Raw genomic sequence first — 19779 nt, 5'->3', positions numbered from 1 at the left:
ACCTCCAACAGCACAGTGCCCACTCACAACATGCTGGGACATTAGTTCAGTATTGACCATGAATGCCAGCTATTAAATCCTCAACACTATGCACTGGATCAACCAGATGTTTAGTGGAGGCTTCTAGGAGCAGAGTACTAACTCCAGTCATCAACAGTGGGAACAAAACCATGTCCCTGCCCTTCACAGATTTGGGGATTTAAAGAGACACTGACAGTTTACAGGTATGTGTTGTGAACATGCACTTTTCAAAACCTGATACTGTTGGGTCTAAACTTTTGGTGAACTTTGGAGCCAAAAAACACCCAGACTGGCCGTCTCTGCATAATCCTTTCTGAACCTTTTTTTGAACAAAGCACTGACCTGCAAACTACTCATGACACCCCCTTCCTCAAGTAGCCATTAGCCTTTATCTCTATGCATTTACTTGTTAAACTTGCTCTTCCTGTAAAATCTTGATTGATTATGCATGACCATTATCTTTTATTAATCACTTTGTTTACTTCTGTGTATAAATATTGATGCTCACCCCTAATAAAGGCGCCACACTTATTCTAAAGCTTTTGGGGTAGTGTGAGCCCGTTGATCAACGCATTTGGTGTCTGGTCTCTGACAGAATTGTGGGCCCAAATTCCAACTCCGCACGACCTTGGCTGTTGGAGAGGTGAGTGAGGACTTGCTTTATTACCTAACAATTTGGGGGCTCGTCCGGGATTCCTTCTGGTGCGGTACCTCTGTCCAGTGGTCAGACCACTCATATATGAATTGGCAAGGCGCCACAGGAGATTTCTCCTAGCCAATTCAATATTGAGGGGTCGTGTATTGGACAGCAGGGTAAACGCCAGTTGGAGGGCTCCTGTCAGACACCATGGGTCAAGGGACTAGCGTGCCTCTTGAGAGTCCGTTGGGGATTGTAAATAAGTTATGGAACGAAGGGAAACTCCCAGTACAGACAGGAATGTCTAGGAAGAAGTTGTACACACTATGTGTAAGGAATTGGACTGGGTATACCGCGGTATTGGCCGACTCGGAGATGAGGTGGCCTTCGTATGGCTCTTTCGAACAGGCTGCCTTAAGAGGAGTAAAGAGCCAGATCGAAAAAGACCATCCGGGACAGTTATGTTACTGGTTTTGTTGGGACACAGCAGCAGAGCTGTGGAAATCTTTAAAAATTATGGCAGTCAGGTACTCTCCCGAGAGTGAACCCCCTCCAGGTTATTTCGATGAAGGGTGTAGACCACGGCGTGTTTTGACTCGTCAGCTGGTCCCCTCTGCACCTGCCCCTATTCCTCCGCAGGGGAGCTCTCTCCTTGTAGCAGAGGGGAATCTGCAGGATCCCAGATTGGAATTTGTGCAGAAGGATGAGGAGGAATTGGAGGGGCAAACCTCGGGAGGAGTAGTTACTAGGCTTAGGTCCAAGCAGGTACAGCAGGGTGCATGCCCCCCCCCTGAGGATAGCCCAGAGGATGTCTCCGTCAAATCTCTTGCGAATAATAAAAGTATGGTTATAGAGATGCCTTTACAGGTGCACGATCAACCTTATATGGGCAATGATGGACGATTGCAACATGCTAGTATTGTGGAATATAAAGGATGGCTAGAATGGGATTTGAAAGAGTGGGGACAGTTGTCAGGGTCTTTTGGGGAAAATCCCCGAAAGATCATAGAACTTCTAGAAAGATTGTTTTTAAGTTATAATCCTACTTATACGGATGTGGATCAGTTGTTAAGTAGAGTTTTGACCGGAGAAGAACGTAGTAGATTGTGGATGGCAGAAAGGACATGGGGAGATAGCAATGCAGCTAATCTTACTTGGATGGATAGGCGGGATCTGGCCGCTGGCTGGAATCCCCTAGACTGGACTCAGCTAAGGCTGACTCAGCTGCGAACAGATAGAGAGCGATTGTTAGAGAGACTCAAGGAAATGGCTCGCCGCTCGCCTAATCAGGCTAAGTTCATGCAGATTCGGCAGGAATCTGATGAGCCGCCCAGAAAGTTCTGGTCGAGGCTATTGGAGGGGGCCCGAATGTTCACTCAGATGGATCCTGAGAGAGAAGCAGACCACCCTACTCTTATTTCATTTTTTGTGAATCAGTCGGTGCCCCCTGTAAGGGATTACTTCTTAAAGTTTCGCCCTGGTTGGGGAGGTGAGTCAGTCACTTCAGTGTTGGAAGTAGCTGATTTTGCCTGGGAGAAAGAAAGGGAAAGTAGTAAAAAGAAAGAGAAAAAGGAAGAATATAAGCTGATGGCTTTAGCTTTTCACGGTGGTGTTCGAGGCAAAGGCCGTGGCCGTGGCAGGGGATTCCAGGGTGCCCGGGGAAGAGGGTCCTGGCGACCCCAGCCATCAGGAAACTGTTTTCAGTGCGGACAGCCTGGTCACTTTAAACGTGAATGCCCCTGGGGACGCCCAGAGGGTCTGGTTGCATCCGCAGATGCTTATACAAGTGAGGAATACACCCCTGCACCACCAGCTCAGCCCATCCCCCAGGCCTGGATCAACTACGGGAAACAGCAGCAGCCGCAGCAAACTCAGCCTCCTCAATGACGGTACCCCGGGGGCGAAGGCAAACAATGTGATGGTCTTATTTCCTTAATGTCTTTAGCCGGCTCCTTTCTCACTTTCTGCCCTCCCAGCAAAGAGCCTCGTTTAACCCTTTCAGTCCAGGGACTGCCTGTCTCTTTCCTCATTGATACTGGGGCTACTTTCTCTCTTTTAAATCATGCCCCCTCTCCCTGGCTATCCTCTGAGGTTAAAACTGCGACTGGGGTGGAGGGCAACCCACAGTCTCTGGGACTCACTTTGCCTTTGAATGTTATTTATGCTGATAAATGTTTTTCTCACCGTTTTCTTTTTTCCCCAGCTTGTCCGATCCCTTTGATGGGCCGGGATTTACTCTGTAAGCTTGAGGCTACTTTAACCTGCACTCCTGAAGGGGTAGGATTATTGATGACAGTATTAGGAGATTCGGCCCCTACTCAGGGTAATTGGGAAACACCTCTCTCTCTCTCCCCTGACCTCACTGACTTGCCTTCAACCCTCTGGGGAATTTCTGACACTGATGTTGGCCTGCTCCTTTCGGCAGAGCCCGTAAGGATTCAGGTAAAGCCTTCCTTAACCCCCCCGTCAGTCCCTCAATACCCCGTCGCTGGAAGCCCGGGAGGGCATCCGCCCCATTATTGAGGGATTCATTGCACAAAAGCTAGTCCGCCCTCAGCGCACTCCCTGTAACACCCCTATACTGCCTGTCAAAAAGCCTCCTAAAAAGGACGGAGACCCTGTTCGTTGGCGCTTTGTACAGGATCTACGAGTTGTTAATCAGTATGTGGTCCCTCTTCATGCAGTAGTTCCTGACCCAGCTACTATCATCAGCCAAATCCCCTGGGATGCTGAGTGGTTCACTGTTATTGACTTAAAATCAGCTTTTTTCAGCATTCCTGTGCACCCAGACTCTCAGTATCTCTTTGGTTTCACCTGGGAGGGACAAAGTTATGTCTGGCAACGACTTCCTCAAGGCTACAGAGACAGCCCCACGATTTTCAGCCAGTGCCTCCGCCACGACTTGGAAGGTTTCACCAGTCCGCAGGGATCCACATTGGTCCTATACGTAGATGACATCCTATTAGGTAATCGCGAAGAAGCTGCCCTCCGCATCGATGGTAAGGCACTTTTATTATACCTACACACCAGAGGCCACAAGGTAGACCCTAAAAAGATTCAGTGGGTCTCACAGAAGGTCCGATATCTGGGCTTCCTGTTAACCCCAGAAGGAAGACAGATGGACCCAGCCCGCATAAAGACTATTCAAAACTGCCCTCTACCGAACACCAAGAAACAACTTCGAGGTTTCTTAGGATTAATTGGCTTCTGTCGCCCCTGGTTGCCGTCCTGCGGGGAGTTAAGCAAACCGCTCCACCGACTCACTGCTAACCTTGCTCCTGACCCTTTGCAGTGGTCCCCGGACACTATTCAAGCCTTTCAGTTACTCAAGGACAGTGTGGCCTCCTCCATGTCTCTCCGCCCCCCCAATTACAGCAAACCCTTTCACCTTTTTGTCCACGAGAGGGGCGGAATTGCTAGTGGTGTCCTTACCCAGCTGAGCGGGCCCCACCATTTCCCGCTTGCTTTTTACTCTCAGCAAATCGACCCTGTCGCTCAGGGAACCCCATCCTGCACCCGGACTCTGGCAGCAGCTGCCCTGCTGATCACAAAGGCAAAGAGCCTAACCCTGGGTCATTTTACCACGGTTTGGACCTCTCATGCCTTGTCAGCCCTTCTGCGTAGGGGCACAACCCAAGTCTTTTCGGCCCATCGTCAGCAACAGCTAGAGGCCGAACTCTTAGAAGACACTAACCTAATTTTTGAAAGGTGTGGACCCCTTAATCCAGCTACCTTGCTTCCTGACCTGCCAGTCCCCCAGGACCAGCACGACTGTGTGGAAGTAGTTTACAGCATCTTACAGATAAGAGACAACCTGTTTGACGTGCCACTGGACAACCCCGATTGCATCCTCTTCTCGGACGGAAGCTCCTTCTATGTTGATGGCAAGCGTTTCACTGGTTATGCTGTCACCTCTGAATGGGACATTCAAGAGGCCGCCTCACTGCCAGGCAACTGGGGAGCCCAAGCCGCTGAACTCTATGCCCTGGCCCGAGCTTGCCAGTTGGCCGCTGGTAAGACCGTTACCATTTTTACTGATAGCAAATATGCTTTTGGAGTTGTGCATTGTCATATCCACCTCTGGAAGTTTCGAGGTTTCCAGACAGCTGCCGGTAAACCCATTCAGCACCTCCCCCTCATCCACAAGCTTTTGGACGCCCTCCAAAAACCCTCTGTCCTGGCTGTAGTTCACTGCCGGGCCCATACTAAAGATAGCAGCCCCGTTACCCGTGGGAATGCCCTGGCTGACGCCTCCGCCAAGAAGGCTGCCACCTTACCTTTAGCCATGCCCACATTGGCTATTGCAACCTCCTCCTTTACTCCACCGCACCCCGTACCAGTACCCGCTGCTGAACTAAAATCATGGGAAAGCCTCGGGGCCACTCTGGTCAAAGGGACCTGGCTTATGCCAGATGGCCGAGCCTGCCTCCCTCGCTCCACATACCCTGTGGCAGTTCGCTGGCACCATGATAAAGGGGGTCACTACGGCACGCACGCCCTCGTGGACACTATCGCTCGCTTTTGGTATGCTCCAGGCATTCAACCCTATTGCCTATCAATAGTGAAAGCATGCAGCACATGTCAGCGTAATGGACCTGCTCCACCTCTTAACAAAATTAAGGGTGGAAGACCTCCGCCTGCTGCTCCATTTCAACATCTTCAAATTGATTTTGTAGATATGCCAAAGGCTTTTGGGAAAAAGCACCTCCTTGTTTTGGTTTGCCCTCTGACTTCCTGGGTCGAAGCTTTTCCTACTGCTAATTGTACTGCTGCCACAGTGGCGAAGATTCTCCTTAGAGATATTGTACCCCGTTTTGGCATCCCTCTTGTGCTCGACTCAGATCGCGGACCTCACTTTACTGGTCATGTCCTTGGCCATTTAGAACAAGGACTGGGCATTTCACACTCCTTTCATACACCCTACCACCCCCAGTCTAGCGGGAAAGTTGAGCGTATGAATAGGGAACTTAAGTTTACATTGGCTAAATACTGTCAGGAAACAGGATTAAAGTGGCCTCAGGTACTTCCCTTGGTCCTGTTTCACCTTCGTACTCGCCCAACCCGCGCATTGGGATTATCCCCCTTTGAACTGCTCTATGGACACCCCCCTTTCAAAGGCGGGGCGCTACCACGTGCTGATGTTTCACTATTGGGAGGGGATCATATGACTGCGTGTCAGTTTCTCTCCCTACAGGCTCGCCTCCGTACCCTTTGAAAAGCCTCGCAGTTTTCCCAGACTGTGCCGCTGGAGGAACAAATCCACCCGTTCCAACCAGGGGACTTCGTCTGGGCCAAAAAGTTCGTTCGTGACGACACCCTCCAGCCAAGGTTTACTGGACCCCACCAGGTTCTTTTGACAACCCAGACTGCAGTGTTCCTGGAAGGACGCAAATCTTGGATCCACCACTCCCACGTCAAGCCAGCCGTAGTGGACCACAGTGACGGACCAGCAGCTCTTGTCACCACTGAGGACACTGCCTTCGACCAGTGGACCAGCTTACCTCTCTCAGACATTAGACTTAAATTAACTCGAAAAAAATGAGAGGACCCTTTATTCTGACAACTGTATGTTTTTTATGCTTTTTCAGTTTATTTTCTGCTTATGAAGATAATGCTTTTATTAGATATTCCCACGAGGTTAAAACTCGTATTTTAGGAAATAGAAGTGATTGCTGGGTATGTACTCAATTTCCAGTAAATGCAGCACAGGGACTCCCCTTCACACCCATTCCCCTAACCACTGCTAATATGACTTGGATGCCACCGACTAGAATAAAAGATCCAGTCCAACCCAATCTTACATGGGACAAAACAGAAGTGCCAATTAACAAATATCTCAGGGTAACCAATCAAACAGGATCACTGTGTTTTGTTAAAGAAAAAGGGTCAACTTTCGTGGGAACAAGTAAATGCAACATATATTTTAATGGCACCGCCTTTAGTAAAAATCTTGGCTTCAAGCCTTGCGCATCCCACTTATCCCATATGTGGATCCCTCACCCCGATCCAACCTTTTCAACTTTTTCATGGAGGGGCAGGTTTTCAGAGTCAGTTTTTAAAAAGCCCTGCTCAGATCTCGAAGGTGTCCAACTAATTGTTAAAGGATACACAATTGCCTTCTACAACTGCTCAAGCAGTACTACACTGCCCTTTGAGGACAACACTACCAAATTGTGCCTCTGCAGTTCACACAACGACCCCTCTGCGTTACCAGGGGAACAGTGGTACAACGGGTGGTGGGTTACCTCCTACTTTGAGAAATGGAATACCCAAAACGCATTATATGGAACATACTGGGTGTGCGGGCCCAAGGCTTATTATTTTCTCTCCCCTGATTGGGCAGGGTCATGTTATTTGGCATGGCTAGCACCGCCTTCTCGGATCTCCCTCACTCCCCCTCATTTTCCCCACGTTCGTAACATCCGTGAAACTGACAGAAATATTAATCTCCGTGATGGTTTGTCCTGGCAGCGGTGGGCTGGTCACACTAGCTTGAAGGGTGCTATCATCCGTCTACAGGGACTATTAGAATCTTTGACCAATGAAACTGCAACCCTATTTGAGAATCAGGCCGGGGAAATGTCCCAGCTGCGCCAGTTGGCTTTGCAAAACAGAATGGCTTTAGATATGATGTTAGCAGCCCAGGGAGGAACTTGCGCCCTCATAAATGAAGAATGCTGTGTTTTTGTAAATGACACCTACTCTGACACTTTTCAACGTACCAAACACCTAAGGGAAATGGCTAAAAACTACTCCTCTGGCCAGCCACCTTATGATTGGTGGGGAGCCTTATGGAATTGGCTGCCCGGATTTGGGTGGGTTAAAAACCTCTTGGTGGGTGTTGTTGGGGCCATGGTAGTCCTTATAATACTGTGTTGCTGTATTCAGTGTGTCCCCTCCCTCATAAACTCATGTAAGTCAGTTTATTCTTTTCCCACTTCAACTAAAAGCCTTACTCTCTTCGAATTGGCCCAGGCTGAAATTGCCAAGCGGCCCTTGAGATCTTGGAATAGGGTGTAGCTTTTTGATTAATAGTTATCTCAAAGCTACAAATGGAGGAATGTTGGGTCTAAACTTTTGGTGAACTTTGGAGCCAAAAAACACCCAGACTGGCCGTCTCTGCATAATCCTTTCTGAACCTTTTTTTGAACAAAGCACTGACCTGCAAACTACTCATGACACCCCCTTCCTCAAGTAGCCATTAGCCTTTATCTCTATGCATTTACTTGTTAAACTTGCTCTTCCTGTAAAATCTTGATTGATTATGCATGACCATTATCTTTTATTAATCACTTTGTTTACTTCTGTGTATAAATATTGATGCTCACCCCTAATAAAGGCGCCACACTTATTCTAAAGCTTTTGGGGTAGTGTGAGCCTGTTGATCAACGCATTTGGTGTCTGGTCTCTGACAGAATTGTGGGCCCAAATTCCAACTCCGCACGACCTTGGCTGTTGGAGAGGTGAGTGAGGACTTGCTTTATTACCTAACAATACTAATACCGTATATTATTAAAAATTATATAACTGTAATAAGCCAGTTTATCTGTCACTATTTACACTGCTTACTATGACAATTCTCTTAGTTTAGTGAATTAAAATCAATTAAGTCAGTTTCACTAACTATGAGATTATCTATATGCAGAAAGAAAGAAGTCAATGAGGCTCTGCATCCTGAGTCTTTTAATAAGGTTATAATAATGCCTTCTGAAGCTAATTTCAGTCAGATGAGATCCCAGTCCATGCAGCTCGCTGACTTCTCCAGTGAGAGGCAACAGCCTTCCCCAAACTACAATTTAATTTTTTAATTAATTTTTTAATTAATTTTTAATTAACTTCCTCTCATTCCTCCATTGTAATCACTTCAGTGAAAACCCATACCTGCTATTTTCTCTTTGCTCAAAGAAGACAGTTTTAACCAGTTCTCTCTAAAGGTTGGATACCTGAAGCGAAAAAACAGATTGACAGAGCCAGAAGAGCACCCAGAAGTCACCTACTACAGGACAGGCCCAACAAGGAAATAACAGAACGACACTAGCCGTCACACCTTCAGCCCCCAACTAAAACCTCTCCAGCACATCATCAAAGATCTACAACCAATCCTGAAAGATGATCTGTCACTCTCACAGATCTTGGGAGACAGACCAGTCCTCACTTACAGACAGCCCCCAAACCTGAAGCAAATACTCACCAGCAACCACACACCACACAACAAAAACACTAACCTAGGAACCAATCCCTGCAACAAAGCCCAATGCCAACTCTGTCCACATATCTATTCAAGTGACACCATTATAGGACCTAATCACATCAGCCACGCCATCAGGGGCTCGTTCATCTGCACATCTACCAGTGTGATATATGCCACCATGTGCCAGCTATGCCCCTCTGCCATGTACACTGGCCAAACCAGACAATCTCTGCACAAAAGAATAAATGGACACAAATCTGAAATCAGGAATCATAACGTTCAAAAACCAGTAGGAGAGCACTTCAACTTCCCTGGTCACTCAGTAACAGACTTAAAGGTGGCAATTTTGCAAAAGAAAAGCTTCAAAAACAGACTCTAACGAGAAACTGCTGAACTTGAATTAATATGCAAACTAGATACCATGAATTCGGGCTTGAATAGAGACTTGGAGTGGCTGGGCCATTACACAAATTGAATCTATTTCCCCATTTTAAGTAAACTCACATCTTTTTGTCAACTGCCTGAAATGGGCCATCTTGATTATCACTACAAAAGGTTTTTTCTCCTCCTGATAACAGCTCATCTTAATTAATTAGTCTGGGATGACGAGCAGTGGCTGCAGAACTTTCAGATGAGAAAAGCCACTTTCATGGGACTGTGGGCTGAGCTCGCCCCCCGCTCCTGCAGCGCAAGGACACAAGATTGAGAGCTGCCCTGACTGTGGAGAAGCGAGTGGCTATTGCAATCTGGAAGCTGGCAACTCCAGACAGCTACTGATTAGTTGCTAACCAGTTTGGAGCGGGAAAGTTGACTGTTGGAATTGTGTTGATGCAAGTTTGCAGGGCCATTAATCGCATCCTGCTCAGAAGATCTATGACTCTGGGTAACGTGCATGACATTGTGGCTGGCTTTGAACAAATGAGTTTCCCTAACTGCGGAGGGGCGATAGATGGGATGCATATTCCTATTCTGGTCCCAGCCCACCTAGCCTCCGAGTACGTTAACCGAAAGGGGTATTCTCCATGGTTCTCCAGGCGCTTGTGGATCACCATGGTTGTTTCATTGACATTAACGCAGGCTGCCCGGAAAGGTGCATGACACACACATCTTTCGGAACACTGGCCTGTTCAGGAAGCTGCAAGCCAGGACTTTTTTTCCAGACCAGAAGATCACCTTAGGGGAAGTCGAAATGCCCACTGTGATCCTTGCAGACCCCGCTTACCCTTTAATGCCATGAAACCCTACAAAGGGACCCTGGACAGCAGCCAGAAACGGTTCAACTACAGACTGAGCCGGTGCCGAATGACTGTGGAGTGTGCTTTTGGCCGTTTGAAGGGCTGCTGGTGCTCTCTTTATGGGAAGCTGGTCTTGGCCGAAGACAGCATCTCTGTGGTTATATCTGCGTGCTGTACCCTACATATTATTTGTGAAGGGAAGGGTGAAAGCTTCACTCAGGCATGGGCCTTGGAGGTTCAACACCTGTAGGTTGAATTTGAACACTCAGAGAGCAGGGCTATTAGAGGGGCCCAGCATGGGACTGCAAGGATTAGGGATGCCCTGAGGGAGCAATCTGAGGCTGAAAGCCACCAGTAATGTCTGGTGCTCTGCATGGGAATTAAGTCCAGTAGCTGTGTTTGATACAATGACTTGCAGTCCTTGTTGCTTTCCTGGGCTAAGGTATATTTTGCTTTATGCACTAATAAAGTATGTTTTCAAAGTAAAAAACTCCATTTATTGAAAAGAAAATTCATTTATTGAAAAAAACCAAAGTAACACGAAATAACAAGAGGGCAAGGGAGTGGAGTGGGGATCATTTCACTCATAGGCTTGAATATGTCCTGATTTCATACACTCGAATCCTGTCTGGAGTGCTGTGCACTGAGTGATGCACTTCAGGATGGCTATAAGGCATGTTGAGGGGGTTGAGTGCAATGAATAAGGGTTGTAGTTTTTGTGGGTGGGTGGTGAAGCTACAGGTGTAGGAGGCAGCTGGGGGCAGTAAGAACCCGGATGTTGGGGAAAGTGGGTTGGATGGGACATGGGGGCACATGGGGAAGAGTTTTGGGACAACGCCTGCGGGGGTGGGGGGGCTAGCGCGGTAGTGCTCTGCCTGCATGGCGACGAATGCTTGGATAGAGTCTGACTGTGGCTCCATTATGCTAATCAGCCATTCTGTTCTTTGTCGCGGGTGTGTCGCCTTTTCCTGGCAGATCCTCCTTTTGCTCTCCCTCCACTTCTGTGCCTTTCAATTCTCATTTACAGACTGCTGCATGACTTCATCCAGCATGTCTTATTTGCTTTTACACAGCCTCTTCCTGAGTCTTCTCAGTCTGTCGGCCGGTGATAAGAATGATGGCTGAGAGATCTCAAGGCTGCACCTAGACAGGCAAAATGCAACACTTATCAGAGGCAGCATTGTACACACCAGACAGAGCAATGATTCCCCTGCACTTAAGAAGGGCAATCACAAAAAACATACTTTGACTGTCCTAAAGCGAGCGCACATAACCCATGAGAGCCCCAGAAATGGTGAGTAAGGACAGGGTCCAGTGGGGACTGATTGTTTCATGGCTGTATTGCCCTCTGGGTTTCTGAGTCTTGGGGAGAACCAACAGCTGCAGGGGGCACCTACACTGAACACTGTCCCAACATTCTCCACAGGAGTTTGTTCTGGAAGATATCTCGCTGCTGAGGGTGACCAGGGAAGCAAGGGAGGGTCTTCTCCTACAATGCAGCTTCCACCCTGGCCCATACGCAGCTTACCTGTGTGCAGCAATGGTCCCCTCGCCCCTCACGGCACAGTGGCATGGACACATTAGGCTGACTGGGACAAGAACCATGATGGCTCTCCCAATAAACCTGCGCAAGCGCATTGCCCACATTCTGGCTGAGAGTTTTGAAGAGGTCATCGATGCCGATTACTGCAATGTGCTAGACCACATCAATGTGCTATTCCGCATCTAGGCATGCATGCAGCCCCTACCCTCCTCGCTCAAAGAGTCCGTACCTAAAAACTTCCTTCCCAAAAAGAAAGACACTTACCAGGAACCTCCTCTGTTGTCTGTCCTTCCGCAAGCACTGGATGCTGCGACTGGCTGCCTTCCTCCTGGTTCAAGAAGAGTTCCTGGCTGTATGCATCTAGAGCAGGGCTCGGCAACCTTTCAGAAGTCGTGTGCCGAGTCTTCATTTATTCACTTTAATTTAAGGTTTCGTGTGCCGGTAACACATTTTAATGTTTTTCAGAAGGTCTCTCTCTATAAGTCTATGTATTATATAACTAAACTATTTTTGTATTGTAAAATAAACAAGGTTCTCAAAATGTTTAAGAAGCTTCATTTACAATTAAATTAAAATGTTGATCTTATGCCGCCGGCCTGCTCAGCCGCTGCTGGTCTGAGGTTCTGTTCCCCTAGGTCGGCAGCAGGCTGAGTGGGGCCTGCAGCCAGGATCACGGCTGGCAAGAGTCCGGCAGCCAGAACCCCAAACTGGCAGTGGGCTGTGCGGGGCTGGCAGCCGGGACCCCAGACCGGCAGTGGGCTGAATGGCTGATCCCGGCTGCCGGACCCGCTCAGCCCGTTGCCAGTCTGTGGTCCCAGCCCTTCCCACATACAATGGGCACCTACCTTCTTCCTGGTTCTGGCCTGTTCTCTTCCTCTCTCTGCACTGAGATGAGGGTGGGAGTGCACTGAGCACAGGACTGGGGGAGAAGGGTCTGGCCAGGAGCTAGAATGGGGGAGGGGGCTCAGGGTTGGGGCAGGAAGTTTGGGTGTGAGGCACTTACCTGGGCAGCTCTCATTTGGTGTGAGGGGAGCAAGTGGGAATCTGGGTGGTGGTGGTGCAGGAGCTCCCATCTGGTGCTCAGGGGGGGAAATGTGGAGGGTGCAAGAGTCAGGATGTGGGGGGTGCATGGGGTGTGTGTGGGCTGAGTACGTGGGGGGGTGCAAGAGTCAGGGCTGGGGTCGTGGGGGGGGCAGTGAAGGAATCAAGCAGAGGCTGTGTGTGTATGAGGGGGGTTCAGGGCTCAGGACAGGGCCTGGGGTGTGTGCGGGGCACAGGGCTCAGGGCACGGGCCTGGGGGGTGTGCAGGCTGTGGGGCTCAGGGCTGAGGGCTGGGTGTGTGTGAGGGGGAGTCATGGCAGAGGACTGGAGGGGATATGTCCCTATTACATCCTCCCTTCCCCACGGCTCTGCCCCTGCTTCTTCTCTGCCTCCGCCTATAGCAGCGGGCATGCTGACTCTGCTCCTTCCGGACACCCTCCCTTGCAAGGGCCATCAGCTGGCAAGGAGAGAGGGACAGAGAGGAGGAGGAGGAGGGGCAGGAACCCAGCACACTAGGGAAGAGACAGGGGAGCCGGCAGGACCAAGCTTCTGCCCCTTGCCCCTGCTGGGGGGGGGACGGAGCGGAGGGCAGAGAAGAGTGGGCCTGGCTGGGCAGGATTTTTAATGGCATGCTTCTGGCAGGCAGCAGCATCCCATTAAAAATCGGCTCGCATGCCATAGGTTGCCAACCCTTGATCTAGGGATTCTGGGTTGTCTCCCACTGCCTCAGCACCATCACTTGTGCTTTCCTCCTCCCCCACATCCTTGCTATGCTGGGCTCGGAAGTGTCCATGGTGGTCGTTGCGGTGGAATCACCGCCAAGTATCGCATCCAGCTCTCTGTAGAATTTGCAGGTCGCGGGGGCAGCACTGGAGCAGCCGTTTGCCTAGTGGGCTTTGCAGTAGGCATTCTGCAGCTCCTTTACTTGAAACCGATACTGCACCGCATCCCGGTCATGGCTCCTGTCCATCATGGCCCTTGATATGTGCCGGAAGGTACTGTAATTCCTATGGCTGGAGTGCAGATGGGACTGCACAGCTTCCTCCCCCAAAACATTGATGAGGTCCAGGACCTCGTCATTGCTCCATACTGGGGCTTGCCTGGCGCATGGAGGCACGGCCATCTGGAAAGATGCACTGAGAGCACTCCACACCTGGCTGAGCAAACAGGAAGGGAATTTTCAAAGGGCTGGTTTGATGCTTGGTCTCCTGAGGACAGGGCAGCAGAGTTCAAAAGTGATGACCAGAGTGGCTAGAACAGGCATTGTGGGACACTTCTGGAGGCCAATCAGAGCGCAGTAAGTGTCCATACTGGTGCTGCGGTGCTCCAGCGAGAGCACAACAAACGTTATCCCTTTTGGGGGGGGAGGGTGGAGTACCAGGAGCGCTCCAGCCACGGAGTCAGAGCGCTCTACATGCCTGGCCAGTGTGGCTGGGGAGTGAGCTAGAGCGCTCTTGGTGCCTTTATTGCTCTATAACGCGCAAGTGTAGCCAAGGCCTTAGTCTCTAAGGTGCCACAAGTACTCCTGTTCTTTTTGTGGATACAGACTAAAACGGCTGCTACTCTGAAACCAGACCTAACATAACCATCTATCCAAGTAATGACACAGCCCAATCCCACTTTGCTTGTGAGCTCTGACAAGACCATCACACAAGGTGCTACTATGTCTGCAGGGTATTGATTAAGGATATAAATAAATGCTTCCCCAATAGTACAATGTAGCAAGATTTGCTTGAAATACATTTTGGAAGCAAATAAGCAATAGAATGACAAACAAAACAGGAAGCTAATGGCTCACACAGAGCTCCCTGAGATATGCAAAAGATTAGGAGCCCTCCCCACAACCCCTCTCCCCCCACCCCAAAAAAAAAAAAAAAGAAGATCCATGCCATTGTCAGCTTCTGGCTGGACTACAGCAATGCAATATACTTGGACATGAAGCTGTCAGCTGTTAGGAAACTCCAGTTAGTACACAGCACAAACACCTCAACAACACCAGTTAGCATTAGCACATCACAACTATCATCTGCTCTCTCCACTAGCTTCCTACAGAATACTGAGTCAAATTCAAGATCTCTGTCCTTCTCTTCAAGGTGCTAGAGGGTCTGGATCCAGTATATCTAAAAATTTTGCCTAATGTTCCAGGATTAGGACCATGATAGAAAAATCTGCTGCTCATTACCCTGTCCACTGCCAGGGTAAACTTGTCTGTGCAGGAGACAGAGCTAAGGCTGAGAAATGAACTTCCACAGGATCTAAAAACAACCTAAACCCTCAACACTTTCCATTCATTCTCATACAGCACAGCAGCCAAAATAAATGCAGAAACAATTTTAAAAACCTCACATATTTTTTGCCCTTGTGCGCGCGCACACACACACACAAAAAAAGGGGTGGGGGGGGCAAGCCACACATAGCAAGTGCTTATCACACTGTTTTATGTGTTTAGGCAAAGCATTCAGGTACTACAGTGATGAGGGCAGAACAAGAATCCGAATAGAATAGATATGGCCTTATGGTTGCTAAAAATGTTTAAACTGCTCCCACTGAAGATGATCAAGATGAAAATATCTGGTAGATTATTCAGTCCGTCCTCTGAGGAAAAAAACTCCCAGTAGAAAACCAACTGTGTCCCCTCACAGCCTAAATCAGTCTCCTCATCTCAGCAAAATGCTGAATGATACAATGACACCTGTGTCACGTCCCAAGATGTATTTACTAGCTTACTGAAGCAGTAGCATAGATAATCTTTTTCTGGTTGTTGAGGGGTTCATTTAACTCAATAAGGGTTTGTAGAATGACATTACTGAGCTAATACACAATGCAATTCCTACCACCCTGTTACACAACCAAGTTTATGTTAGTACTTGTTTCTGCAAATGCAGTAATTAATATCCCTCTGCAAAGTGGCTTATGCTAAAATCCCACCTCTTTTCCTACTGTAATGTTTATGTGATTACTGGTGTGCATCTAATAAGTTTTCCCCACTTCCAAAGATATTTTGACCTAAGGGACACAACCAGCTTATCAGGCTACATGATATTCATGAGTCTTGGCTGTCCAATACCTTTGAAAAGTGATTCGCAACCATGCAAACACAAACAGGCCTTTTGTAGGCAGCCTGTTTAAAAATACAGAAATATATCTGATATAAAGCATAAATGATGGCACACTCAGTATTAAAATAATCAAAATGGACAAATACAATTCATGTCAAGCAGGCTGGTCAATGTCCCTTTTTAACAACACAATTCTTCTTTCCTTTACAGGAAAATGACTGTTTCTGACATAGCTGATGTCAGCATTACACAGGAAGAGATTGCAGATGTGTCCACAGCCCATTACAGTAGATGCAATTAGAATCCACAAATAAGAGACAAATCCCCTTGCTCTGTAGAGAACTCGAGTCTACAGTAAAGGTCACACTAATGCACATCAGGAGCATGATTAGGTTTAAGAAATACTGCTAGATGGTTCATGAGGAAATATTGGTATAATCACATCATAAAATAAGTAGCCCAAAGTACATTTTTTAAGCAACACAGTGAACTGTTTTAAAATGGATGATTATGGCAACACATATCTTCTATACTTCCTTTCTGTAACAGCATATTCATGTTAACAGATGTTTAGTTTTGCCCCTTAAAGAAATATTCTTAGTTGTAGAATACACACCTCAAATAACCATGTTATGGATGAGCTATTTACAAAATCAACTCAATATCAATTGTCAGGTTTTGATCAGAGAAGAATCACTTCTTCTTCTGTACCTTACCTGCGCATTGGCTTTCCGTCCATGCACTGTGAAGAGAAGTCTGCACCTTACACTTCAAGACCTGACCTAAGGGGGGGAAAAAGGATGAAAAAAGTGAAAGTATGTCCTCTTTCAGCTCTTCACCATGATACAAACAATAACTAATCATACCCAAATAGTATGACTTCAAGCCCTTATCCCGCTGCAAAATTCACAATCTTGCTAAACAATGGCTGGGTTGCAGAGAATAAGACAGAAGAAAAATTAAGCACCTAACAAATAATGAGTTTAATACATTTAGCACAGTGATGGTGTCGGCACATGTGACACCCATCATGCGCTCAGTAAACTGCATACTACGCTGGACACTCTAAACAATTTTATCAAGGAAGGAAAGATTATCTAGGACACTGGGAGGTGGGAATGGGATGTTTCTCTTGACATTTCCAAAAAAGTGCCAGAAAATATTTATACTTCTTCCACTAATGAGAAAAAGATGGCACCCATTAAACAGTACAGCACTGACCTAGGGTCAATATTTGGTATAAGATCAGGTTAGGGTCTGAACAACTGTATGTCCCAGAGGTAAGAGGAACGCTAACAAAGCCACATATCTACAGAATAAATAGATGAAGTTGCATGATACTGTAACTCACTTTCCAATTCTATTAAATGTATATTTACTTTTTAGTAGAAGCAATAGTTACATACTTTGTACTCCTCAGACTTCCAATTCTAATGCTGAATACACTCTCTTTTTACAGGAACCCTTGTCAACTAGATTATTTTAAAAAATGATTAATATAATGAAACTCTGCTTTTCTGGTACAGCATCCTTTAAACCACTGGTTCTCAAACTTTTGTACTGGTTACCTCTTTCACACAGCAAGCCTCTGAATGTGACCCCCCCTTATAAATTAAAAACACTTCAAATATATTTAACATTATAAATGCAGGAGGCAAAGCAGGGTTTGGAGTGGAGGCTGACAGCTCGCAACCTCCACATGTAATAACTTTGTGACCCCCTGAGGGGTCCTGACCCCCAGTTTGAGAACCCCTACTTTAAATGATATGTGAAGTTTCTTTTTAATACTCTCTCTTTCTTTTTTTGCCCTCTGTTAATAATCATAAATGTCTTTTCAGCAAGGGAGAAGCTTTAGGTAAAAAAATCTATAGTAGGTACAAAAAAGAAGTGCAATGTTCATGTTTCTTTTAAAATAGGAACATCAAGCCAATATATAAACTAAACTTTACAGAAATACCAAATACTCCCTCTATATTGTGGTGTTTCGTAACAGCCTTTAACATTTGAACTCAAGAAGCAAGAGCAGTATAACAATACTTTTTAATTCCATAGCACCTATTCAAGAATCAAAGAGCACTTCACAAACAGTTAAGATGCACAACATTGCTAGGAGACTGGAAAGCGGTAAATTATACCACCTACAAGAGCAGACATCCTCAGCACATGAAAAAAGCTTCAAAAGGATGGTCTTGTGGTTAAGGCACCAGACAGGAACTCAGGAGATCCAGACACAATTCTCCACTGTCACAGATTTTCTTTATGACCACTCTATGCCTCAGCTCTATATATGTAAAATGGGGATAATAATAATTCCCTAACTCCTGTATATATTAAACGTTTAGCTTTACATATTGTTTTTGCAGCCTAATTTATAAAAATCTTACATGGTCAGATCAAGAAACAATCATACATATATTCCATCAACATGATACATTATGAATGCAAAGGGAAAATTTAATATTTTGCCCCAATAAGGCTGTTGATTAATCAAGACGATGTTTAGATTTGCTCTCTTTAGTTTTGCAGGCTTCTCAAATTATCAGTACCTCTTTATTATTTGCTAATAAATGTGACTAATAAATCATTTGGAACTTATTCCTGGGGCGTGTTGAGCACATGCAACTTCAATGTAACACGTGAAACACTTTTCACATGTATGAAGGGGCTTCAGAGAATTATAAAGATCATTCCTCTACAAGATTAACGGTACTGGATGTCACGAATCACCTGTATACATTTAGATAAATGGACATGTCCACACCCGACTGTTTTACAGGAATGTGAATATAAGATGTTCACAGTATGCTGCAGGCATTTTGTGCAGTAAAGGAATGAGGCATGTTCTTCACAGTCTTTGTGTGATTGTGTCAGAATTAATCCCCTCAAAATATCATTAAAATCAAGAAAATACATTTCTGTACAATTTTGCTACTATGTCCCTGATTTAATGTCCTCACTGGGATAGTAATACCACGTACTACTTAGTCCCATTTGTTGTTCCATTCAATTAATAGTGTTCTTTACTCTCTCATAGTGGTCTCAGTTCCAGGATATACAGATATAGCTATATAGCAGATATATGCTGCTGTTTTCATGAATAAGCACAGCTGGTTTTCTATCACCTCCTGATACCAGACCTTCCTTTTGCATCATGTCATGCATAAGACGTGACATGAAACGAAAAGAAGTCAGCAAGAGAACTAACAAATAATGTTATTGAAAAATAGAAAAGCAACTTAAACAACATTATTCCCTGCATCCCCCTGCCTCCAAAAAAATACCAGATCAGGACCTTAGGTGCATCATCACTCCTTATACCTCATCAATAAGAAGGTTTAAATCCCTGTGCCTCTGTTTCCCCATCTGTAACACTCAGGGAGGGGAAGGAATTTCAAAGGCACAAACAGCAGTTAAGAACTTCAGTGTATTGACTTCCAATGTGAATGGGCCCCCTAACTACCATCTGTGCCTCTGAGACCCTCCCCAAAATCAGATATTCCTCTCACCGTGATGCTGGATAATTGGTTCACATTTGCAAGGCAGTACCGTGAGACCAGGATGGGAGATGCGCTCAGATACCATCAGTACCCTCCAGACACAGACAAGACTCCAGCATGACCCACTGTCTATTCCCAACCAGTCCGGGGGGGAAGGAGGGAAACGGCTGCATTGGGAATTGTAAGGTATTACAGTTGAAGATGGGAAGACCCTCCCCCATCCCCGACCCTGCACCTCCCCGCGTCATCCCCGGCACCCCCTTCCCACCAAGTCCCAGCCCCAAGGCCCGGGCCCCCGGCTCCCCGCCATCCTGCGGAGGCCTGACCCCCTCGCTTGAACTGGGCGGGGGGGGAATTTTCCCCTGAAGGACCCGCCACCTGGGAGACTGTAGCCGGCGGAGGAGGGACAGGGACAGGGACCCGGACCCCCACCCTGTCACTCACAGGAGCGGGGTCTGTGCCTGCGGGTCCCGGAACAGCGAGTAACCACCCCCTCAGCCAGTCAGCTCAGCCAGCAGGACGTGGTCCGTTCTCCTCAGCCTTCCCCCCGGAACC

At 47.1% G+C, this 19779-nt stretch overlaps 1 protein-coding gene across 3 annotated transcripts in view; it reads right to left on the bottom strand.

Annotated features, from left to right (window-relative positions):
- The window catches only part of KLHL20 (kelch like family member 20), a 57506-nt gene extending 37744 nt beyond the window's left edge, over positions 1 to 19762 (bottom strand). The window contains exons 1-2 of one of the 3 annotated variants that reach the window (XM_030572176.1): positions 19669 to 19762; positions 16444 to 16509 (exon numbers count right to left, since the gene is read on the bottom strand). In XM_030572176.1, the coding sequence (XP_030428036.1) occupies positions 16444 to 16466 (23 nt within the window). In that variant the 5' untranslated portion in view covers positions 16467 to 16509; positions 19669 to 19762. Of the gene's footprint in view, positions 1 to 5719; positions 5725 to 16443; positions 16510 to 19668 lie in introns of those variants that run through there. The other 2 variants (XM_030572175.1, XM_030572177.1) reach the window with 2 other exon arrangements.
- Positions 19763 to 19779: the final 17 nt, after the last annotated feature.

This window comes from Gopherus evgoodei, chromosome 8 (genome assembly GCF_007399415.2).
Source record: "Gopherus evgoodei ecotype Sinaloan lineage chromosome 8, rGopEvg1_v1.p, whole genome shotgun sequence".
In the NCBI taxonomy this organism is placed as follows: domain Eukaryota; kingdom Metazoa; phylum Chordata; order Testudines; family Testudinidae; genus Gopherus; species Gopherus evgoodei.
The sequence above is the reverse complement of the archived record's forward strand: the minus strand, read 5'-3'. Positions and strand labels throughout refer to the sequence as shown.